The following is a 26017-nucleotide window of genomic DNA, read 5'->3' as shown; positions in this document are numbered from 1 at the left end:
ACTTTTTCGGGGAGTCTTAGGCTTGGTCTACATTAGGAAGTTAAGTCAGTTTAATTAGATCTGTCAGGGGTGTGAAAAATCCACACCTCATTGTGGCTTACTTAAGCTGACCTAAGTCCCTGGTGGAATCATTCCGTCAGCCTGGCTACTGCCTCTTGGGAAGGTGGATTAACTACAGCGATGGGAGAATCCATCCCATCAGCGTAGGTAGCATCTACATTAAAGCCCTAGAGTGGCACAGCTGTGTCGCTGTAGTATTTTAAGTTTAGACAAGCCTTTGGATGTATGTGGCGAATGCTCACACCTTTATTGAAGTGTGTGTTTGAGAGTGCGCGTGCTTGTTGAATCTTTAACATGGACATAGCCTCACTTGTAAGTGTTCATTAGGCACTAGAGTTAAAGAGGTGTTAAGAAAAAAACAAACGGTAGTTTAAAAAATATGACTCAAAATCTCTTGATCTGTATTACTTAGCTTTCACTCCTGCATACAGCGTAGAACGATGGAGGGCAGAGGTGGTGGTAAAATGGGCAAAAAGGCAATATTTTTTCATTAGCCTATTAAAGGCTATATATTAAAAGTTTCTTGTGTGTAGGGAGCCCTCAACTCTCGTTACACACAAGGCTGTCAAACTAAATTAGCATCTTAGCTTGATGCGTATTTTTTTTTAAGCTCGATGTTTCTAATACCCAAGTGGTCATAATAGCCCTCAAAGATAAATGGGTGTGGGAACGTAAGTGCTGGAGGGTTGGAGCTTTATTTCAGTCTGTCTGGCCTCAAAATCAACAAGTCAGCAGTGGGAATTATATTGTTAGGACTATCTTGCAATAAGAATATCCTTGATTTTTTTTATTTAGAAAAGAAACTTTAAAATCTATGTAACAGAAAATTCTATACAAAGATCTGGAATTCATGGATTTTTCAGAATTCACAGATTTCTGTTGTCTCAGCTCATGACTTAGTTTAATTTGTTTGATAAGAGGAGCAGCAAGCTAATAGTTGACTAGAGAACATTTAGTAGATATATATTGATGTTAGCATCTTATAAGGTCCATTTTAACTTTTTCAGTATTAAGGTTCTTACAGCAAACTGATATTGAACTTATAAGAAATTAGTCTTGCATCAATTTCTGTCATGTTTTCAGTGGAAACATTTAAAAACACAGCACTATATTAAATAAGTACTACTTTCTCAATTTTTACAGCGTTTTGAGCTCCAAGATTCAGAAAGCCCTTTGCTTCCCAGTAGGATTAAAAAAGTGGAACGAATACATGGCAGCAAGACCTTACAGGCTGATGTAACTGTCCAGATTGCTGAAAAAGAAGTGAAATTCCAGGTAATGATTTACAGGTTCAACAGGCTTTATCGGGGGTGGGCAAACTTTTTGGCCCAAGAGCAATATCTGGGAATAGAAATTGTATGGCAGGCCATGAATACTCACAAAATTGCGGTTGGGGTGTGGGAGGGGATGAGGGCTCTGGTTGGGGGTGTGGTCTTCAGGGTGGGGCCAGAAATGAGGAGTTCAGGATGTGGGAGGGGACTCTAGGCTGAGACAGGAGAGTGGGGTGTGGGAGAGTATCAGGGCTCTGGCTGGGGGTGCAGGCTTTGGAGTGGGGCTAGGGATAAGGGGTTTGGGGTGCAGGCGGGTACTCTGGGCTGGCATCAAACGGTTCAGAGGGCAGGAGGGGGATCAGGGCTGGGGCAGGGGGTTGGGGCGCGGGGAGAGGCTCAGGGGTGCAGGCTCTGGGTGGCACTTACCTCAAATGGCTCCTGGAAGCAGCAGCATTTCCCTTCTCTGGCTCCTACGCAGTTCTGCACGCTGCTCTGTCCGCAGGCACCACCCCTCCAACTCCTATTGGGTGAGGTTACCGGCCAATGGGAGCTGCAGGGGCGGTGCTTGGGGCAGGGGCAGTGTGCAGAGCCAGGGGTGGCTCTAGATATTTTGCTGCCCCAAGCACAGCAGGCAGGCTGCCTTCGGTGGCTTGCCTGCGGGATGTCCTCGGTTCCGCAGATTCGGCGGCACGCCTGCGGGAGGTCCGCCAAAGCCGCGGGACCAGCGGACCTTCCACAGACATGCCACCGAAGGCAACCTGCCTGCCGCCCTCGCGGCGACCAGCAGAGCGCCCCCCCTGGCTTGCCGCCCTAGGCACGCGCTTGGCGTGCTGGTGCCTGGAGCCGCCCCTGTGCAGAGCGGAGGCCTCTGGCTGCCCCTACGTGTAGGAACCAGAGCAGGGCCATGCAGCTGCTTCTGGGAGCCACGTGGAGCGGCCCCTGACCCTGCTCCCCGGCTGGGGTGCCAGAGCAGTGCAAGCCCCAGACCCTGCTCCCCAGCAGGAGCTCGAGGGTCAGACTAAAATGGTTTGCGGGCCGGATCTGGCCTGCGGGCCATAGTTTTCCCACCCTGAGCTATATTCTTGGTTTCCTATCACTACTGCAAATTCGTTATGCTACTTTCTGTTGACTCTCACCTACATTTAATGCTCAAAGTTAATAAGGAATTTGTATGAGAGCCTCAATGAATATCCACTTTTTATGGTAATATTTAGCAAATGTCATTTACGAACTGGAGAGTATTCGATTATGGAAAAGTAAGGCTTTATTTTCAGGTAACTCGTGCAGGTTTCTATGTGGTTATTTTTTCAGCAACATGATCTATTTATTTCATCAGTTACTAAAGTGTTGGTGGAAAAGTATTTTCTTGATTCCTTATTTTGGGTTGCGCAATGGAATAGCATAATACAAAGCATATGTGATGCTCTTGGGGGTATCTTCTATATAATTACGCTTTAAATAAAAACAATAGTAGTTTCTTTACTTTTGTCCACCACATCAAGTAAAATGTGCTTGGTAACATTATTGCAACACAGGATGTTGAAACAGAAAACGGAGCAAAAGTCTTCATATTAATCATATCAAATACAGTTAGTCTGAATTTCTTCCTGTGAAGCTTATGGTCTGTTGGGTGGAGAAATAAGGCATTTTTTATGTAGGGGTTGAATTCAGTGAGACTGAAGTATCTATGTAATAGAGGAGAGTTAGTAGGAGGCAGAGAGAGATCTGAGTAACACTGGGGAGGGTTGACCTCAGAGAGTTTGTACAGTGGAGGTGAAGAAGGAGGTTGGAGAGCAGGAGCAAATTGGGTAGAATCGATGAGAAGCTGATTGGAGAGCTGCTCTGAAGGAAATAGCTTCATTAGGCACTGGTGATCTGAGAGTTGATTGAGGAATTTCTCTGAGGATGAACGGCCTCTTTTGGAACAAGGGTAGAGGAGAAATTTGAAGGGAAGCAGTGACCAGTGTGAGTGGGGAAAGAGCAACAGAATTTAGTAGCTTAAGTAGAGGTTAAACTGTTGGAAAAACAAGTGTTTCTATTCTGCAAAGCTCTGCCTAATTATAACACCAGAGTGAGATTTCCCTCCAAGTGGATTGTTCATATCTTCACCGTAGATCATTTCTCCTCTTTCTTACGCCCTGATCTGCAATAAATGATGACAGTTTTCACTTCGTAATTGGGTTTCAGCGTTAATACCCTATTGAGGTGAGTCGGAGTCCTCTCAGGACTGTTGATTCATGTTGCCTGCAAACCGAATCCAATACCATTGCATTGATTTACATTTGATTCCTATTTCATGGCAGATTTTTTTTTTTTTTGGTAACCCCAAGCCATAAAGGCGACTTTTTTTTACTATGATTATTATTATTATTATTATTTATTATTTAAAGATTTAGATTCTGGAGCACAAGAGTGCAGTCACCAGTGAAAAGTTACAGGGTTACTGACCCAGTAAACGAATCTGCCCCGAGCCTAAACCACTTTCATATAACTTGTTTATCTTTTGTCTCCTTGTAGGTCCCAGCTGGGACTAGATCATTAAAACTGTGTTCTGGATCAGACACTTTCATAAAGACTTCCAGCCATAAGCAGCTGTTGGCAGAAATGATGCAGTCACATATGGTTAAGGATATGTGTTTGATAGGCGGAAAAGTAAGAACTGTAAATTTCTTTGCCTTTTTTTTTTCCTGCTTGCAAGATATTTTTGATCTAATTCCTAAATTTTTATTTCATTTTATTTTTTACTTTATAGGGCTGTGGCAAAACAGTTATTGCTAAGGAGTTTGCCAATATGTTAGGATACAACATAGAGCCTGTCATGCTGTATCAGGTAAAGTAAATTATACAGTGGTGCGTATGCCTTACAAATGGTCTGAAACGTGACATACATAGGTTCTAGATGGAATCTCTGTGTAAGACCTACAGCCTTTGAAAAATCATTCATCTAAGGCAAGAAGCAAAAGTCATATAAGAATGAAAGGAAAGTAGTTCTTGAGATACTTTGCTCACTTGATGTCAGAATACTGAGCTGGAGAGTCTCTTCCAATTTGCAAGACTTCGTAGAGAGATTATTATATATAGTGTAAATGAAAATCTAAGATAGGTTACTATGTGTATAGGGCCGGATGATAATTCCCATGAAATCAGTAGCACAGCTCTCATTGACTTCACGATCTTAGTAGAAAGAAGAGAGAACTTCAGTGAGTGGAGCGTAAGGAGATTTGTTCAGTGAAGTAAATTATTATATTTCTTTGTTGCAAAGAGCTGACAGCTGGTGCTGTGAATTAGCATATTTCTTTATAGTCTCTGGATGTTGTTCTCTTAAGTGCGTTTCCTGCCTTTGGTGAATGGTGGCCAGTTGTTTTGGCATATTTATAGGCCCTGGAAGACCCTTTCCCCTTCCTTTTTCTGATTGTCCATATGCTATAAAATTGTGAAATGGAATTCTCCACCATCTACATTTTTTGTATTCTGGAAGGCAGTTTCTTTATTGTGCTGAAAATGCATAATTACTTTTTTGTTTGGAGGAGCTTCTCTTTTGTGTTACTTTTTATGTTCTATATACTCCGGGGGGAATTCTGCGATACTATACATGTGCAGAATTCAAGTCCCAGGTAGAATTTTTTTTTCTCTGCAGAAAATACATTCTGCTTGAGAGGTGCTGCAATTATGCCATTTGCCAACCAGGGCTGCTGTGTTGCCCGAATAGAGAATAGCTGCTCCCGGGTGGGAGCAGCCCCAGTGGCAGATAGGGAAGAGAAGCAGCTGGGTTCTTCACAGCACCCTGCTTGTAGGGCCAGGTCAGGAGGCATGGTATATGGTGGGGGGATGGACAGCATGGGGTTCATGGGGCTGCTGGGGGGTCACAAGCTGGGTTCACAAGAGCTAATGGGAAGGGGACAGACTGAGAGTGGGATTGTGGGGACATGGGGGAGGGGGTAGCTGAGTGGGGATTCAAGGACATATGGGGATTGGGGAGGGGCACAGGGACATACGGGAACAGGGGCAGATGTGCCTGACAATGACAGAGGCTAGGGATCAGTCAGGGTCTGCATGGGGGAGGCTCCCTAACAACCCTCCCGCCTAAACCCTCCAAAACTTCCATACTTTTCCCATTCATACCCAACAACCCTCCAAGTTCACACCCCGGCTCCTTCCCAACAATTACTTCCCTCTCCCTAAGCTCCTCCTTGACTTTCCCAAGCCTTAGCACTGCCTCTGAAGGGTGTAGGAAATGCGTTTCTGTATTGTAGTTTAAATGAATTATTACTCAGAGTTCTGTATTAATAGGCCTAGTAAGGAATCTATTTGTCAAAAAACATGTTCTGAATCTTTTTTGTTGCCTGTATAGTTACAGACATACTTGCTGAACGTGTTTTGAAATAAATTACCAAAATAATTGAAACCGGCATGACTATATTATATTATTTTGACAAATAAAATATGCAGAATTTTGGAGAATTTTAAAATACTGTGCACAGAATTTTAGACTTTTTGGCGCATAGTTCCCCCTGGAGTATGAATAGCTTTAATCTTTCTTTCTTTGTTCAGATTCCATAATCTTCTCATATTGTTTTATATATTTACTTTAAACCACCACTATTTGATTTTTGTCATGATTCTTATTGTTTAATGTTTATATTAAATATAACACAGATCCCAGTCGGGATTGGGGCTGTGTTGTGGTGGGTTCTAAAAAAACACATTCAAGGATATGGTACCTCACTCTCAGAGCTTAGAATCTAAGATGAGAAGTGACTTATGAAGTGTAGGGGGAAGGGAGTAGAGAAAGATTAATCAAGTATATACAATTTTTATAGAAATTTACATGTTTTCATTGTAAATAGATAATGTAATTGCCACTCTCTCTTTCAGTCCATCAGCCTAGTCATCATTAATTGACCGATTACCTATGTGTTGCGTCAGAGGTGGGTCTTGGGGAAAGATTTGGAGAACAAGGTTGACGATTTACAGAGCAGTTCAGGGAAGGGATGGAAAAAGGTACAGAGGCATTTTTGCAAGAAGCTGACAAATGGATGGCTTTGTTGGTTGACTGTGGGAGGCATGGGACAATGATCTCACTACACGTTAAGCAGTGTCTGGCTTGCAGAAAAAGGTGTTTGGTCAATTTAAGGGGTAGAGAGCCAGACTGACTAGCTGTGATAGCGTTAGATCGGGTCATCATGGGAACACTGACTCATTCCCCCTCCCAGGTGGCCAGAAGAGAGGAGGTAACTATGCAGTACCATACTGGTGCAGGAAAAGCACACCTTTACCTGGACCATGCAAAGCAGTACCCACTGTCCCTCCTGTGGATGTAGTTAAATATCAGGTTTTGTCATGATTTGCTGCGGGCATTATGTTAGTTGTTCTTTTCTTGGGGGGCTGAGAAAGGCTTTTTCTCTCACCATCAGATTGGCCAAGACAAGGTATGGGGCGGGTTTTGCCTTCCCTATAGCAGGTTGGGGACTTAGTTAGGGCAAACGTGAAACGGGGGTTGGAACTATGACGTTGCAACTCATTATGTCAGTGCAAGGTGGATTTAGTGCAAGTACTTGCTACAATTTAAGCCCATTGCTTCTTGTCCTATCCTCAGAGATTAAAAGAACAATTTTTTTCAAACCTCCTCCTTGTAACAACCTTTTATGTACTAGAAAATTATCATGTCCCCACAGCCTTCTTGTCTCCAGACTAAACAAACCCAAGTTTTTCAATCTTCCCTTATCAATCATGTTTTTTACACCTTTAATCATTTTTATTGCTCTTGCTTGGACTGTCTCCAATTTGCCCACATCTTTCCTGAAATGCGGTTCCCAAAACTGGACACAATACTCCAGTTGAGGCCTTATCAGCGTGGAGTAGAGTGGAAGAATTACTACTTGTGTCTTGCTTACAACACTCCTGCTGATACATCCTTGAATTATGTTAGCTTTTTTTTTTTTTTTTTGGCAGCAGTGTTACACTGTTGACTCATATTTAGCTTGTGATCTACTATAACCCCAGATGTCTTTCTGTAGTACTGCTTCCTAAACAGTCATTTCTCATTTTGTATGTATCCCCTTTATCTTCATCCCCAACATTCAACAGAGTGCTGGGCAGCCAGCAACAGTCACTCTTCTTCGTCACAGGGACAGTATTGCCAACATCAAGTAGTCAAAAACCATGAATCAGGCCACCAAAACCATGAGATTGGCTTAAAAATCATGATATGTTAACAGAAAAGATGGAGTTTTTATTTGTCTTCTGGTTTTTGAGCATTTAAAGTTCATGTTTTCAAGTTTCTTTCTGCAGCCATGAGGGCTAGAGATTTTTTTTAAGGAAGCTTAGATTCTCATAATCATGTGGCTATAAGAGTTGGGGCTTTAAGAAGAATGTCAAATATGACAAGACTCTTCATAACATAGTGGTAGTTGGCTGTCAAACCTGGTTTCAGGCAACTTAGTGACCTCTCTACCTTCCTTCTCCATGCTTCCCCTGCTGATGCCTGACCAGGCTGGAGCCTCCAGATGATAGCAGTAGTGGCAGCTTGTATGGAGGTGAAGGGAGTGCCGGTGAGGAGGAACTTTCGAGCTTACATAGGGCTGTCAAAGTTGGCCAGTATAGGAGGGCCCACCCACAATATTCCTTCCCAGAAGTGTTCTGCCTCTGCAGTAGCCATGTGTGGCAGCTTCTGAGGTCCTACTTTTTATCTACCACTGCTTCTTCTTGCTGGGGATCCCAGCAGTACCTTTTCCTTTTCTTCTCTCATTCTCTTTATCTTCATTCAATATCCCTGCATCTCTCTCTCTCTTTTTCCCTTCAGTACAGAGTGCCCGAGTCTCTGGCTAGGGAGTTGCTGCAGCTGGATTCCAGATGGTAGGTTGTAACAGACTCCTGCCAGTGTAACAGGCATGGGGCAGGTTTTTTTCCCTCTCTCAGTGGATGGACCCAAGTGTGTTTTTTGCTCACAGGCCTCCGATCCCATCGTGGCCCTGCTTGAGCTTGGTGAAGAGGAGAACCAATGACCTGCCAAATGTCCACCGTGGGAATGGAGGGGAGGAGGTGGGAGAAAAGGTCTCAGTAGTGTCTAACTTAAATTCTCTTTTCAAATGACAGTGAAATAAAAAGAAAGAGCTTTTTTATCTTATTCCAGAAATAATAAATCTCTCTTTAAATTGCTAAATTATAGCCAGCAAATCTCAAATTACAAATAGTAATTTAAAAAAGAATATTTACTCCTGTTAGAATGGATATATGTGTTTTTACATCCTGAAATATGACTGTGTTCTCAAATAGCTCACTAGTTGAGCACATTTGGTAAAGTTAAGAATCATTAGACAAGTAAATATTATTATAAAAAAGAAAAAGCAGCTCACGCAAACCCTGTCTGAAACTGAAATCTGGCATATCTCTGCCTACGGACCATACTTAAATTTTAGATCTTTAACACAGAAAGGTTGACAGGAACATATTTGGAAGAATTGCAAATCCACAGCTGATGTCTGTTCTGAGTCTGACAAGTTATTCCCTGGTCACCATCTTTTGTCATTTTCTGTCACATAATTCTGCAGGATAGAAAATTGCTGTGGGGTATGTCTCACTGTTAAGGTTTGATTCCCCTCCCCCCCCGCCGTCTTTTTTCTTGTCTATAAAAATAGGCCTTAAATAAAAGAATATGAAAAATATATCTTCCTTCAGAAGGAAGGTATTCTGAATCATCTGAAGGGCTCTGCTTTCAATGAGACATAAGTCAAAATCAACCTGTGGCACATCAACATCTTCAGGGCAGGGGCGGCTCTAGAAATTCCGCTGCCCAAAGCAGGGCGGCGCGCTGCGCCGCTCGCGCCTCACTTCCCCGGTCCCGCGGCTGGGGCAGAAGTGCCTGCGGACGGTCCCGTGGTCCCGCGGCTCCGGTGGAGCATCCGCAGTCATGCCTGCGGGAGCTCCGTCCGAGCCGCGGGACCACCGCACCCGCCGCAGTCATGCCTGCGGGAGCTCAAGTGGAGCCGCGGGAAGAGGGGACCCTCCGCAGTCATGCCTGCGGCAGGTCCGTTCCTCCCGGGGCTCCGGTGGACGTCCCGCAGGCATGACTGCGGCAGGTCGACCGGAGCCAAATGCCGCTCTGCCGGCAAAATGCCGCCCCACGTGCCTGCTTGGCGCGCTGGGGTCTGGAGCCGGCCCTGCTTCAGGGCATTCCGTATCTTCAGGGCATTCCATATATTCAGGCATGCCAGTCAAAAAAATATGATGGGAGAAGACTTCCAGCACTGACCAATATCTGAATAAAACTAAAAACACTAAACTCTATAGAAAAACATTTCCTGATTAAATATTTTTCTACAAAATACTATTGGTTTAGTTCTATTCACATTTATATGTGAGTGTTTAAGTGATAAATAGATCAACTTATCTCTTCCAGTATTTACCTCAGGATTAGATGATGAGGTTCAAACTCCTCTGAAGATAGTTATTGTGCACATTATTTCCCCTTCCTGTACAATTCTTCACTTTCAATGGGCTTATCTAGTATATACTTCCCAAGGGATTGGTCTTCTTTCACTGCAGGATGGCTCAGAGTTTGATAGGAGAACAGGCTGAGAATTTCAGCTAACGGGCAACAAGGGAATATGTGCTCTTTGGGGCTTGACAAATGAACCCACTCATGACAGATGAACCCTGACTCTTGTTATATACTGAGGGTATGGCTACACTTGCAAATTTGCAGCGCTGCAGCAGGGTGTGAAAAAACACCCTCTCCAGCGCTGCAAATTGCGGCGCTACAAAGCGCCAGTGTAGTCAAAGCCCCAGCGCTGGGAGCGCGGCTCCCAGCACTGTACATTATTCCCCACAGGGAGGTGGAGTACAGACAGCGCTGGGAGAGCTCTCTCCCAGCGCTGGCGCTTTGACTACACTTAGCGCTTCAAAGCGCTGCCGTGGGAGCGCTGCCGCGGCAGCGCTTTGAAGTGCTAATGTAGCCGTAGCCTAAGGCAGGGGTCGGCAGCCTTTCAGAAGTGGTGTGCCAGGTCTTCATTTATTCACTCTAATTTAAGGTTTTGTGTGCCAATAATACATTTCAATGTTTTTAGACGGTCTCTTTATATAAGTCTACAATATAGAACTAAACTATTGTTGTATGTAAAGTAAATAAGGTTTTTAAAATGTTTAAGAAGCTTCATTTAAAATTAAATTAAAATGCAGAGCTCTCGTGGCCAGGACCTGGGCAGTGTGAGTGCCACTGAAAATTAGCTCGCGTGCCACCTTCGGCAAGTGTGCCATAGGTTGCCTACCCCTATACTAAGGGAAATCGTCATTATTTGTGTACATAATGTCAGGGTATTTACTCATCACCAGTATAGGAAGCCAGTTGGTCTTGGAAACTTAGAAATGTGGCTACAAATAGCAGTGATTCAGGCAAAGTTTTTTCCAGCCCCCATCTCTAGCCTGTATGGATCTGCAGAAAGGCAGCTAAGGACTTCCCATTTGGGAGCCCATGACAGATAAAGCTGAAAATGAACTCAGTCACTTTATAAGATAGCTAAAACTTTCACTTTCAAAAGGGTATCTGTGATGCCTATGCAAAAGGGCCTGATCCAACTCCCATTGAAGTGAATGGGAGTCTTTCTATTGATTTCGGTGGGAGTTAGATCAGATTCTAAGGAAAGAGAGTTTGCAAAGACATTTCTTTGACTTTTTGGAATTATAAAACTATATTTAAGTGATATTAATAAGGTAAACACATGACAATTTTTAAATTTGTTATTCAGTATATATATATATATATATATATATGGTCTGCCAGAATACATATATATTTATTTTCTGTATAAAATAATTTTTAAAATATATACTAGTGTTTTTATATAACATCAACAATTTTATTATAGAAATAACATAAAATCAAGACAAAATTAATGTAAAGGATCAGAACCATTAAAACACAAATTGTATCTAATCTTTCCAAGCCTAATTATAAGTACATTTCCAAAATACGTATCCAGTTTTTGCTGGAAATTACTAAGAATTTATAAACTAAAAACTAAAAGTAGGAAATATCTGGTTTCTACAAAAAAAATTAAACTTATGATATTAAGTAATTAGCATTGCATATCAATATATGCAATAATTTAATCTGATACTAGAACAAATATTAACTACATGCATTCATTCAATAACTAGGCAATATAGAGTTTAATAACTATCAGATCTAGTTACACCTTTTTGGGTCAGAAAAAACAGTCTTTTTGGCTTCTTTAAGAGGCCAAAATCTCTTACGATAATCCTAATCCTAAAATTCAATACATTTTTGTGTCTTCATCGTCAATTATAATTTAGCAAGTAATAATATAGGCACAGAAATATTCAATGAAGTAAAATTCAGCTGAAGAAATAACATATTTTCCCCACTTCAGGCTTAACTCAGTAGCCTTCAGGAACAAGTTCTGGGAAGAAATGAAATTGCCCATATTTTATTTCCTAAAATATCTCCAGAAAGCGCGCACACGCACGCACACACACACACACACACACACACACACACACACACACACACACACACATGAGGGGGGGAGCATGTTTTTACTTAGTGACTTTTGCATGGCTCCCAAGGATCTAATGAAAATGACAAGTATTATGTCCCTTACATCTCACTCCCCTTTCGCAACTACACCTCTACCCCGATATAACACGAATTCAGATATAACTCGGTAAAGCAGGTCTCCAGGGGGCTGGGGCTGCACTCTGTGGCGAATCAAAGCAAGTTCAATATAACGCGGTTTCACCTAGAACACGGTAAGAGTTTTTGGCTCCCGAGGACAACGTTATATCGGGGTAGAGGTGTATGGAAATAGAAGCCATCCCGCTTAGCCAGTTCCCATTGCTTCGCCAACAGTGATCATTTTCTTCACAATTCAGAGGCTAAAGACTCTAGGTTTCTTACTTTTGATGCCCAGTTGGACTCACATTCTGCTAAGATTTCTCAAACAGAAAATAGGAATGAAGTAATAGAGAAAATTTTGAGATCACATAACAACAAATGGCTGGTTTAGTGAAAGACACCTCAGTTAAAAAAAAAAAGTATTAATATGCTTATATAGGATAATTATTTTCTGGAAAAAAAATCAAAGTGAGAATTGTGTTAAAGCTACTACTATTTGAATATTAGATTTTTCTGGAACATCTGCAGGAGAGGAATGTTTTAAAGTAATTTAGACTAGCGTTTCCCAAGCTGTTGTCCACAGGAAAGAGCTGGCTGGTCATATGGTACTTAGGCTTCTGCTTCTCCTCATTTCCAGTTGCTTAAGTGGATTCAAAGAGAACTAAAATAAATTAAATACTTTCCTAAAATTACTTTCCCATGTAAGCAATTGCTGTAGTTGCTACAGGGATTTTATGCAATCAGAAATGGGAGAAAAGGTGATACATGAGAACAAAAAGGGAGAGGAAGGCCTCCATGAAACAATCTCTGCATTAAAAGACAATTTATGTAAACTTTTGGGAATCACTGCTTTAGATTATTTGGATCCTCTTCTTTTGATATAAAAGGTTTTCAGAATCCTTAATGAAAATTGTTTCTTTTTGACATTCACACTATAAGAGTAGTTGTCAAATCACTTGTAGACAGAGAAAGAGTAATGAAGCAACAATGAAGAATAAATTGAAATATTTGGTGTAAAATAAAACCAAAGAAATCAAAGAATTAACCTCCTTAAAACACAATGAAAGCTTGAGTCCAAAGGGACATGAGTCCAAAGAGAAAAGGAATAAACTTTCTGTCTTATAACCAAATCAGGCTTTACAAGGACTTGGCTCACAACAGAAAAAAAATTAAAAATACAGCTGTTTTTCAACTTCAGAGTATAACAATATGAAATATATAACTAGTATAATATTTAAATAAGTAAACAAGGTTAAATAAATATGAATAAAAAATCTTTGGACAAAAAACCAATAACTTTAACCACAGCACAGAAATTGAATAATTGAGAGAATTGGTAACAAGATAGTTTTTCATCTCTACATAACCAGATCAAATCCAATTCAAGTCATTTAGAATATGATGTGAAGTTTGATTTTATTTCTGAATTATACTTTATTGCATTCTGCTCTTCTGATTTTCTATCTTCAGCAAATTTAGGTTTTCCATTTGGGCTATTGGTATCTGTCTTCGTTTGCTTTCAATGTTAGTCTTAGCTTAATGAATTCATACTACGCACAGTTAATTTAATTCCCAAAGAGGAGTCAGGTATAAAGTGAAATTTAATCTAATTTTGAATTATAGTACATTCTCCTGTGCAGCATTTATTAACTACAGAATGTATAGAGAATTTCTGAAATAAGTGGCAGTTCAAGAGCACAGAAATATTTTTGGTATATTTTCCTTTGTTTTGATAAAGATATGTTTCTCATTCTATGTGTAGACTGAGTATTTTGGTAGTGAAGCAAAATGGTGAATAAGTACAACAGTAAAAAGATGTGTTGATTTTATGGTACTGACGGTGAAACCTTAAATTACATATCAATGGAAGCATCAAAGGAACAAGACTTTGTCCTGTTATTTTAAGACTGTTAAGGAAATGTAGAAAGAGGAAATGATCCAGGCTATATGATGTAATTTATTCTATTTTCATTGTTTAAAGTTCAAAGGATTTACTGTTGTAAGAAGACTGCAAAAGCTGCAACTGCAGCAACAAATATTTTTCCCACCTCTGATTTTTAGGCCAAATGCTGTTCACTGCAAACAACCAAATAGGGTGGATTTGATTTAAATAATTATTTAAATCACTAGTCAAGAAGACTTGATTTAATCATGGATTTCTACATAAAAGTGCATTCTTGTTGGTTGTTACCAACCTGAAGATCCTGCATATTCAGACATGTTCCTTTTATCATCTTCAACACAGCTTCTTTCTGAGAAGGAACACTTCTCATGATGTTGTTTCATTTGGGCAACAAGGCCTTGCATTTCTTTGTAGCACTGTTTGCATTTTGCACGCATGCCTGTCTTATATACAGGTAGAGGAACTTCATTAAAATATTCCCAAACTGGGTCTCTTTTAAAGCCTGCTGCCATTATAGGTTTTCCCTTCTAGTGAGAGAATGGTATAGTAGATCTCAAATAAATGAAGGCTACACTCAGACAGACCTCAAGACTTCTGGAATATGCTGCTCAAATAGTTTCACTTTTGTTTCTACTACCTGTCTCTCCCTTCTCACATTTATCTCCAGACTTCTCCTTGTCCAGATCTATTTCGCCCCCAACAATCTTCTATTAATTCAACTCTTTGAAACTTTGCACTTTTGACTCTGTGTACACAAATTTTCAGAAGGACAATACGGTAGAGGTCTGTTATTTCTCACCTCTCTATATTATGTATGTATTTATTTTAAACATTTTTGCTGTTAACAAGCATGTTATCACTGGAGACACAAATCCACAGTTTGAGAACTACAAAACTAAGCATCTCTGATGGTATCTTCTAGACTGAACACTGAGTCCCATTGGGTAGATAGTAAGATTAACCTAAATAATCAGTACAGAAGCCACATAAGATTGGGTCCCTAATCCATGAACTGTTGGAACTCATTTACAAAACTTTTCTTAAACATTACATGAATATATTGTCTCATACTACAGAATTAGAATTTATAACCCCTATTCCATGATGAGATATATTTGAACTATAATGTATCTTAATTAAAACTATCTTTAGATAGGTTTTTTCTCAAACAGCATTTTGTCAAAAACATTCAATTTAAATTTAAAAAAATCATTGATTTTTATCCACTCTGCAAACAAAGTTATGGGGCTATGCCCTGGTTAGATCATCTGCACTGAAAGTGCAGGAGGAAGGAATTCATATCCAGGCCACATGGTGACCACTGCAATTTCCTCCATAGCAATGTGGAGCATCTCCTATGAGGGAACCCAAAGAATAAATATATGTGCTGGCTGATATGCTGGCCCCATCCTCTGGTTTGCTGTTGCTTTGTCTACAAAAGTACCTTCTATGCTGAGGTGCAGAGAGTCCGTATGGAACTCTACTCCATTTTGTGTGAGGGCTCCTGGTCCCTCTATTGTTTTACCCTCTCTTCCCCCTCTTAAATATATCAGTTGTATTTTATTTTGCTGGATCTTAGAAATTAACAGAATTTTTTACCTGTGTTTCACATCAGTGAAATCAGTATCTGATTTAATTATAATTTCTGCAGGGTCTTACAGCTGAGTGACTTCAGTTGATGCCAGATGACAATTGCTGTTCCCTTCTATACTCAAAGCCTTGTAGTTCTCAAATACACGTATTGCATACAACAAAAATTCCATTTAAAATGCTTTTAAAAGTTTCCCTTTTGTTGGAGTATTGAAAAGGCATTGTTAATGTGTGTAGAAACTAAAATTTTATTTAAAACACTGTATGTATACATCTAGAGTTCTGTGGGAAAGTGGTCAAAGATTTCTTGCCTAAATCCATTTGGGTATTTGCCCCTTAAAAAAACAAAATACAGTACTTGCCAATGAAATCAAGCTCTGATAGAACAGTATAATATAGTTTAAATTAGGGCAGCAAATTAATCACAGTTAACTCATGTGATTAACTCAAAACAATTACCGGTAATTGTGATTGATTGCAGTTTTAATCGCACTGTTAAACAATAGAATATCAATTTAAATATATTAAATATTTTTGGATGTTTTTCTACATTTTCAAATATATTGATTTCTATTACTACACAGTATACAAAGTAGACAGCACTCACTTTATATTGTGTTTTTATATATATATATATATATATATATTTGCACTGTAAAAATGGCAAACAAAAGAAATAGTATTTTTCAATTCACCTAATACAAGTACTGTAGTGCAAACTCTTTATGGTGAAAGTGCAACTTACAAATGTAGATTTTTTTTTGTTACATAACTGCACTCAAAAATAAAATAATGCAAAACTTAAGAGCCTACAAGTCCACCATTGCAAGGTATTTCCATGCCAGATATGCTAAACATTCGTATGCCCCTTCATGCTTCGGCCGACATTCCAGAGGACATGCTTCCGTACTGATGACGCTTGATAACTAAATAATGTATTAATTAAATTTGTGGCTGAACTCCTTGGGGGAGAATTGTATGTCTCCTACTGTGTTTTACCCACATTCTGCCATATATTTCATATTATTGCAGTCTCGGATGATGATGCAGCACACGTTGTTTCTTTTAACAACACTTTCAGTGCAGATTTGACAAAATGCAAAGAAGGTACCAATGTGAGATTTCTAAAGATAGCTACAACACACAACCCAAGGTTTAAGAATCTGAAGTGCCTTCCAAAATCTGAGTAGGACGAGGTGTAGAGCATGTTTTCAGAAGTTTTAAAAGAGCAACACTCCAATGCGGAAACTACAGAACCCGAACCACCAAAAAAGAAAAGCTACCTTCTGCTGATGGCATCTGACTCAGATGATGAAAATGAACATGCGTCGGTCCACACTGCTTTGGACGATTATCAAGCAGAACCCATTATCAGCATGGACGCATGTCCTCTGGAATGGTGGTTGAAGCATGAAGGGACATATGAATCTTTAGTGCATCTGACACATAAATATCCTGCGATGCCAGTTACAACAATGCCATGTGAACGCCTGTTCTCACTTTCAGGTGACATTGTAAACAAGAAGCAGGCAGCATTATCTCCTGCAAATGTAACCAAACTTGTTTGTCTGAGTGATTGGCTGAACGAGAAGCAGGACTGAGTGGACTTGTAGGCTCTAAAGTTTTACATTGTTTTGTTTTTGAATGCAGTTATATTTTGGCCATCATTCTACATTTGTAAGTTCAACTTTCATTATAAAGAGATTGCTCTACAGTACTTGTGTTAGGTGAACTATTACTAACTACTGTTATTTTTGTTCTTTAAAGTCAAATATTTATAATAAAAATAAATATAAAGTGAGCACTGTACACTTTATATTCTGTGTTGTAATTGAAGTCAATATATTTGAAAATGTAGAAAATATCCAAAACTCTTTACATAAATAGTATTCTATTATTATTTAACAGAGCGATTAATTGTGATTAATTTTTTTAATCATTTGATAAACCTATTTTAAATGCACTCTTTTGATGATTATTACTCACAGGATATGACAGCTCGAGATTTGGTGCAGCAAAGGTATACTCTTCCAAATGGAGACACTGCTTGGAGACCATCTCCACTTGTTACTGCTGCCTTGGATGGGAAGCTTGTTATTCTTGATGGTATTCATCGCGTCAACTCTGGCACCCTAGCTGTACTACAAAGGTTGGTATGGGAGCCCTGTTAAGCACAGTGCTTGAGACTTGTTTATTCAGGACATTCATGCTCAGAAACTGTGTCCTGTTTGCAAATACACAGCTGTGCAACTCCAGGTATATTGTAAAATTGCAATCAAGGTGTTGGATTTTTATAGAATACATTATGTTGGGATAATGATACAGGGATATAGCTATTGAGAGCAGAAGCAAGCCCTGAGTGTGTTATGTAAACTTTTATTAATATTGGAAATTGCAGCTGTTTGTTCATGCTGTACTTCTAACTAAATTAGAAAATGTATTTGTTTCTATCCTAGTCAAAACTATGAGGCCTAAACATTAATAAGTTAACATTTATTAAGTAGTAAAGACATTATAAATAGTATTTGAAAATGCATTCTGCTTCTAAATGACTGATTAATTATACTCACTCTGAAAAATGCTTTCTTGGAATTATTTAGTAAATTGATTAAAGAGATCTGAAAAAGGGAGTGAACAGTGAGGTGGCAAAATTTGCAATGATACAAAATTACTCAAGGCAGTTAAATCCAAATCTGAGTGATAGAGTTAAAAAGGGATCTCACTAAACTGGATGACGAAATGACAGATGAAATTCAGTGTCACTAAATGCAAAGTAATACACATTGGAAAATATAATCCCAGTTAGACTCCATCATTTTGTTTGCATAACTTGGCTGTTGCCACTCAGGTAAGAGATATTGGAGTCATCGTGGAGAATTCTCTGAAAACATCTGCTCAATGTGCACTGGCAATCAAAAAAGCAAACAGAATGTTAGGAACCATTAGGAAAGGAATAGATATGTTAGAACATATTATAATGCCACTATATATCTCCATCGTACACCCACACCTTGAATACAGTGTACAGTTCTGGTCACCGCATCTCAAAAAAGATATATTAGAATTGGAAAAGGTGCAGAGAAGGGCAACGAAAATGTTTAGGGGAATAGAACAGCTTCCATACTAGGACATATTAAAAAGGCTGGGACTATTCAGCTTAGAAAAGAGATGACTGGAGGAGCATATGATAGAGGTCTATAAAATCATGAATGGTATGGAGAAAGTGAATAGGGAAGTGTTTTCTCCTTCGCATAATACACGGACTAGGGGTCACCCAATGGAAATTAATGGGCAACAAGTTTAAAACAAACCAAAAGGAAGTATTTCTTCATCCAACACACAGTCAACCTATGGAACTCACTGCCAAGGGATGTTGTGAAGACCAAAAGTATAACTCAGTTAAAAAAAGAATTGGATAAATTAATGGAGGATAGGTCCATCAATAGCTATTAGCCAAGATAGTCAGGGATACAACTCCATGCTCTGGGTTTCCCTAAACCTGTGCCAGAAGCATCTGACACTAGCCACTGTCAGAGACAAGATACTGGGCTATATAGATCATTAGTCTGACCCAGTATGGCCATTCTTATGTTCTTATGAATTAAAAACAAAAATCCTAAAAGTTACACGTAATAATGTAAACTGTACTATTAGTTAATAATTACTACTCATATAAGGCCAGATTTTGACACTTGTGTTCATGTTGAATAGTAATACCCTTCTCCATGAGTGATCATGTTAATGGGACCACTTGTGAAGGAAAGTGATAATCAGGAGTAAGGAGGAATCAGAATCTGCACCATAATAAGGAGCCCAAAACTGCCTGTAGGAATGAAAATTTTCTTTTTACTTGAAACAAGTAAAAATATCACTTTTGAATATACATATCTTCAATTCATTTTGGTTTGCACCTCATAAAATCTTATCATGTTTTAAGTTTTATTCCAAATGAGACTTTCATCATTGTGCTTACATATTTGATAAAAACATATGACAGCATTTGTAGTGCATAAACTAGAAAATTCAGTTAACATCTGAACTTTCTGAAAACCTAATAATCTCTTCTGATCTTCAGTTTTTTATTAGATACCAAGGTGATCCTTGCATTAAACATAGCTAGCCCATTTTATTTTCAAACTGTATTTGTACTCTAATATGTAATTAGGAAGATGGCAGTTCCAAATTGCTATTGATCAAACCCTGTTAGTTTCACTATAATTTGATAAATATGAAAAGTTTTTCTTTGCTTTCTGTTTTTCTTAATTTTTTCTTTGACTGAAGTGATCTGAAAAAGAAAAAACGTAGGTTTGTGCTCTTTTTTTTGCTTCTTTATGATTTGTTGTACAAAGACCTGAATAGTTTTTCTCTCTCTTTTCACACCTCCAAAAATATTCTGCTTGTTTTGGTTTTTTGTAGAAATAACAGGAATGCCAAGTCTTGTCTTCCCTTTTTTTTTTGTTGATGCACTTCTTGGATGACTCAGAAATGTGTATAGGGAGTTATTAGATACAATAACTGGCATCCAGGATATTAGAGAGACAAGGTGGGTGCGGTAGTATCTTTTATTGAACAGAATTCTGTTAGTGAGAGAGACAAGCTTTTGAGTCACACAGAGCTCTTCTTTGGGTCTTTGTGGCTCAAAAGCGTGGCTCTCTCATCAACAGAAGTTGGTCCAATAAAAGATATTACCGCACCCACCCTGTCTCTCTAATATCCTGAGGCTGACATGGCTACAACTATACTGCAAATAGGAGCAAAGAGTCCTGTATTCACCCACGAAAGCTCGTGCTCCAATACGTCTGTTAGTCTATAAGGTGCCACAGGACTCTTTGCTGCTTTTACAGATCCAGACTAACACGGCTACCCCTCTGATACTTGACTGCAAATAGGGAGATTTGTCAGCACATTGCTAACGGGGAAGTGGTGTTGAATCCTTAACAAAAAGAGCTTTTCACCCAAGTTTTGTAGTTACGCAGCTGTTAGCAAAACCAACAGTCTAAATAAAAATAATTTCCTCTCTTTCAACTAGGTTTCACTTCCCTGGTACCTGTGCTGTCATACTCCCTGTTAGTTCTCCATTCATCCCAAAAGTATTCAAAGTAGACAAGACCTGAAGTTCTGATATAAAAACGTAAGCAGAACTCCATCTATAAGAATAAACAGACTTGCAAAGACCTTTCATGCCGCCTTCACACATTACCAAAAAAAAGCAGGACAAGGTAGTGCAGGGCCAGGCATAAGTCCATTTTTTCTCTTGTGCATTTTGTTCACCTCTGATTCTTCTCATTTTCACTAACAGAATATATATCAGTTAAGATGACTCCTAAAATGTATTGCTTCTAGGAGCAAAATAGGAGTACAGCACTGTGTACCAGTCGGACAAAAATATTCTGAATTTCATGCCATACACAGTGAGAGTATAATAGAAAGTCTTCATGTATGGTCTGCAGTGGTTTGTTTATTTCTGAAAAAAAATCTGTCATAAATGGTGTTATGCACTGTACTTACAGAAAATATGTTACGTTCTTTCTTGAGCTTACGATTTAACTGGCATTTTTCTCATCACAAGGTCCTTCACTGAAAGCTTATAGGTCTCAACTTTTGTTAATAACTCAGGCATTGAAATTAAGGCTTCTTGGATGAATTCCTCATTAAAGTAAAATTGGTTGAGATAACTGTAAAAACTAAGCCAATTAAATACTAGATTTTTGTTCTCTTTTGAATTCCTGAATAGGCTAATCCATGACAGAGAACTGACTCTTTATGATGGCACCAGATTACTAAGAGAAGATAGGTATCAAAGTTTAAAAGATGAACTGCAGCTCTCCGATAAGGAACTACAGCAGAGGTAATTTGTTAGACACGAACATGGTATGCAAAGTAGTTTGTATGTGATTCAGGTTGTAAAGAGTCTTCTATTTTATTGCTTGATGTTACTAAAGTTTTTCTTGAAAGATGCTTCCTTTTTAAATCAGTAATAGAATCTGTTTTTAATATTGTTATCCTCAGTACTTTTTGTGTTAGCATGAGAAGAAAAATCTTGAAAGAGAATCTTAGAGCAGAAACATTAAAATATCCTAGCTGAGAGAGATTAAAGAAACAATATAAATACATAAAAGTTTAGACACATAGGGTATGTCTACACAGCAAAGAAAAATCTGCAGCTGGCCCATGCCAGCCAACTCTGGTTCACGGAGCTCAGGCTGCAGAGCTGTATTATTGCTGTGTAGACTTCCAGGCTGAGGTTGGAGCCCTAGAGTCTAGGACCATGTGGGGTAGGAAGGTCCCAGAGTTTGGGTCCAGCCCAAGCCCAAAAGTCTACATAGCAGTGAAACACCCCCGCTGTCTGAACACTGTGAGCCCAAGTTGGCTCGCATGGGCCAGGTGCACGTTATTCTTTGCTGTGTAGTCATACCCACAGATGCACTGCATTGTTTTGAAGCATTTTATTAAGAGACATTGAGAGTTAAACCAAAAAAAAGTGTAATATAATTATTTCTTTCAGTAGATTAGCTAGAAAGCTGGTATGTAATTTAGAATTAACATGAGGCTGGAAATACTAAGGATGGGTTGGGGCCTGTCATGCTTATTCTTCTTGCTTTTTCACTGCCAGTTGTCTGCTAGAAATATTCTCTCTGTTGAAATATTTCAAGTCCTTTGATGGCTGACTGATTTCAGTTAATGGCCAGGATTCTATTTTATGTTATTCAAAACAAATATTATCTAATATGTAATACTATCTTTCATAAATTCTGAAGAGATTAAACTGTTATTCTTAGATGACACTACAGTTTAAATAATGTGGGTTTTATACTTATTATATTGTGATAAATAACAATATATTGTTTTACAGCGACCGAGAGCAATAGCTGATTTTTACAGTATACAAGGCATTATGGCTTGCCTGTAATTAGAACAGAGTCTTGTGTGTAGCAGGAAAATACACATTAGGAATTGTATGTTAACTATCTGATGGGTATAATTGCATGGGTCTTTTGTATAATATATATTTGGATCTGAAGTAAAATACAAAAAATCTTCTGTTCTTCTCTATATTTCCTTATAACTTACCTCAATAATAAGGTGACTCTTGGTAGTAAATTAGGTGAAATAAAACACCTCTTCTGCACCGGGAAAAGCAAGTAGATACTACTTTTCTTGGTTGTCCAATTAGACCCTGTACTATATGAATGTTAACACTGAATTCCTATTTTTAATAAAACCTGTTTGATCAGTTGATATAAGACATGGGAGAACAGACTCCAACCAGCGATACAAAACTTCTGCAAAAATTCTCAAATCCAAATTAATTGGGGAGGTTGAATGATATGAGGCAAATTCCTTAGGGTTTTTCCTTTTTAAGAATGAAAAGAAAAGGCATTTTTAGTGGAATTGTAGAAGGTATCCTCTTCGAAAGAAGCAAGAAACATTTGAACAAATCTTTCAAGTGATCTTTTCATCTGTAAAAGGATTAATAGTAAAGTAAACATGATGGGAAAAGTTATACCTGCTTTCTTTTAGTTACTTTAATTAACCATTAACATATTTTTGAAATCTGAGCACGTATTCAATAATAAGAACACAGATGCCCACCCAGAGTAAATCTGTAGTATTTTAGATACTGTATAACCCAACACTTAATAAAAATTTCCAAAGATGATAAGATGATTCTTCTGACAGAATAACAACTGCTTTATTTTAACATTACTTTATTTTATTTATTTTTGGAGGGGAGATTACACAGGCTGTGTTATGACCCAGAGAAATTACATGTGTTACTGAGAGTCAAACATTTTAAATTAAGAAGCGGGGTAGAATTTGAGGGATTGAGTGGAGTGGTGGCATGTTATTTGCTTAGGTTACAAAAATCAAATGAGATAATATTACAGTGGTTTTGCAGGCTAAAAATCATAGTTTTATTCTTGAATTAAAATTTTTGGAGGATGTATGTTAAAGCAGTTAACTTCTCTAAGCGCTAATAAAATTTATTTCTGACTCAGAAGATCTTACACATGCCGTCAGTTACATTTTTGCTTGATGTTCCACCACGTTACTACTTCCATAGTCTGCACTAATTTTTTTAAACAAGGGTTAGGTGCCGTGTGGGTGGGTGGGATGACTCTGTCAGACATGACAAGAGCTCAAGAAGCTGATTTGCGGTTATGGGGATGGAGGATACTCATTGGCCAGTTGAAGGCCTTTTATGTATGAGCTAGCTAGCCTCCTGCATTGAAAATTGTTTCCACTGGCCTTCTCTTTGGCCAGTTGTGCGGTGTTATTACTAAACAGTCCAGGTACAATGGCATCCAGTCACATGGGGAAATTTTATTTTGTAGATTATGGATAATGGGGGAAGAAATCTATGCTGGTGATGAGGAAGGGACTTAAAAAAACTCTCTACCTATAGAGAAATTGTTGCTGCACAGTTTTAGCTATTAATAGAATTGTATGATTCACTATGTTGAACTAGTTCTGAGTGAAGAAATGCAATCACTTAAAATTGATTCAGAATGTAGATGCAGGCTTTCTGTGTAGAATTTTCCTACATAATCATTTGCTGAGGCAGGTATTGTGAAGGTGGCATTCCATAACTATAAATACAGTTGGAAGACATAGGGCAAAGCACTAGTTTCTCTATGAAATAGTATTTTAACCTGTTTGGATGGGGTTTTTTGTTTTGTTTTTAGACTTTTCCACATATTAAACATTTGGTATAGTAAACAGAAAGGCAGCTATTAGAGAAAAGTATAGAAATGTTTATATAATCAGATTTGCTTCAGAAGCTGAAAGGAGCCGATTATAATGCATGGGTGGGTATTCTTAACACCCTAAAGGCAGTGAATTAGTGTCCATGTGACTAGGCTAAAAGAGAGCACATACAGCATATGAGACAAATATAAGCAATGTGGCAGAAGGTGAATTTTGTAGACAATAGAAGCTCCAATATTGTTAAATTTTAACTGAGTATATTCACCACCCTTTAGTTCTGAGTTGTTTATTTTCACTTATTTTTGTTTGTTCATTCAGTTTTAGAGTATTTGAACATATACTAAAGCAGTCAGTTAATAAAAAAAAAAAACCAGTAATCCAAGCCAGTGTGTTATACATTGCAGAAAAGTAAAAAGGAAACAGATGCTTGATAACTTTTTATTCTGGCAGGGATAAGTGATGGAATATTTGAAAAGATGCAACATAGTTTTTCCCTTTAATTTAAATATATGTCCTCTATTTTAAGCTCCTTTAAAGTATAGTTGTATAGTTAAATTTGTGTTGTGAATACATGAACTACAGAATTATTTCATAAGCAAACACCTAACCTTCTGACACACAATTATATTCTCATGTGGCGATACTCTTTTGTAAATGATCACCACTCATACATTCGTTCTCATTTTGTTTGCAGTATTAAAAGATGGTTTGTGAAACTGTAGAAGAAGAAAAGACAAATAAATGAAAAATTTATGTGAGGCAGCAAGGGAATGCTATTTGTGTGCCAAAGACAAGAAATTAGTCTTTAGCATTGCACTGGTGGGACTGCATTCTCTGCTCGACCTTCAGTAAGGTTATTTTCTGTAAGGACTTACCTACACTTACGGGGGATCAACAATCAATGCATTGGCAGTCGATTTACTGGGTCTAGTGAAGACTCCTGTACTCCACTGGATCAAGAACAGTAGGGGGGAGTTGACGGGAGACGCTCTCCCGTTGACATCTCGTAGTGTGGACCCCGCGGTAAGTAGGTTTAAGCTACGTCGATTTGAGTTACGCTACTCACGTAACTCAAACTTTGTAGCTTAGATTGAATTTCCGCTGTAGTGTAGACAAGGCCTAAGATTCTTCTTACTCTTTGGTGGAGAGAAATAGGGTCTCATGATCTCCCCTACTTGTCTGACCTACAGATTGAACAGGCAAGAGGAAAGAATGAAAATGTCTGGTACTCAACATTAATAAAGTATTGCCAATCACGCCAGTAAGTTTTATTCTAGGTTTTAGTGTGTTAGGCTTTGGGGTTACTTATATGGCTTCTGTCTGCAGAGTGATCAAATATGGCATACACTTAATGAATATAGCTCCACAAAGAAACAGTGGCTATGATGGTTTAGAGCAGGGATCGGCAACCTTTGGCACGTGGCTTGCCAGGGTAAGAACCCTGGCAGGCCGAGCCGGTTTGTTTACCTGCTGCGTCTGCAGGTTCGACCGATCGCGGCTCCCATTGTCTGCGGTTCGCCGTCCCAGGCCAATGGGGGCTGCGGGAAGCGGCACGGGCCAAAGGATGTGCCGACCACCGCTTCCTGCTGCCTCCATTGGCCTGGAGCAGCAAACTGCGACCAGTGGGAGCCGCGATCAGCCGAACCTGCGGACGCGGCAGGTAAACAAACTGGCCCGACCCCTGGCGAGCCACGTGCCAAGGGTTGCCAATCCCTGGTTTAGAACCTGATCCTGCAAGGTACTGAACAACCTCATCTCCAGTTGATGTTGGATGGAGGATTCTCTCCAGCTTGCAGGATTAAGCCCTTTTTAAAATAATAATTAAATATTTAGCTTTACATTTTTAAGAGA

The 26017-nt window shown here is 39.0% G+C and overlaps 1 protein-coding gene across 1 annotated transcript in view; it reads left to right on the top strand.

The window, feature by feature from the left end:
• The window catches only part of VWA8 (von Willebrand factor A domain containing 8), a 282235-nt gene that overhangs the window by 79145 nt on the left and 177073 nt on the right, over nt 1-26017 (top strand). The window contains exons 10-14 of the mRNA XM_045012690.1: nt 1204-1335; nt 3849-3983; nt 4084-4161; nt 17446-17606; nt 21192-21305. Of these exons, the coding sequence (XP_044868625.1) occupies nt 1204-1335; nt 3849-3983; nt 4084-4161; nt 17446-17606; nt 21192-21305 (620 nt within the window). The remainder of the gene's footprint in view (nt 1-1203; nt 1336-3848; nt 3984-4083; nt 4162-17445; nt 17607-21191; nt 21306-26017) is intronic.

This window comes from Mauremys mutica, chromosome 1 (assembly GCF_020497125.1).
Source record: "Mauremys mutica isolate MM-2020 ecotype Southern chromosome 1, ASM2049712v1, whole genome shotgun sequence".
Classification (NCBI taxonomy): Eukaryota; Metazoa; Chordata; order Testudines; family Geoemydidae; genus Mauremys; species Mauremys mutica.
Note: the sequence above shows the minus strand (reverse complement) of the source record. Positions and strands in the feature narration are given on the sequence as shown.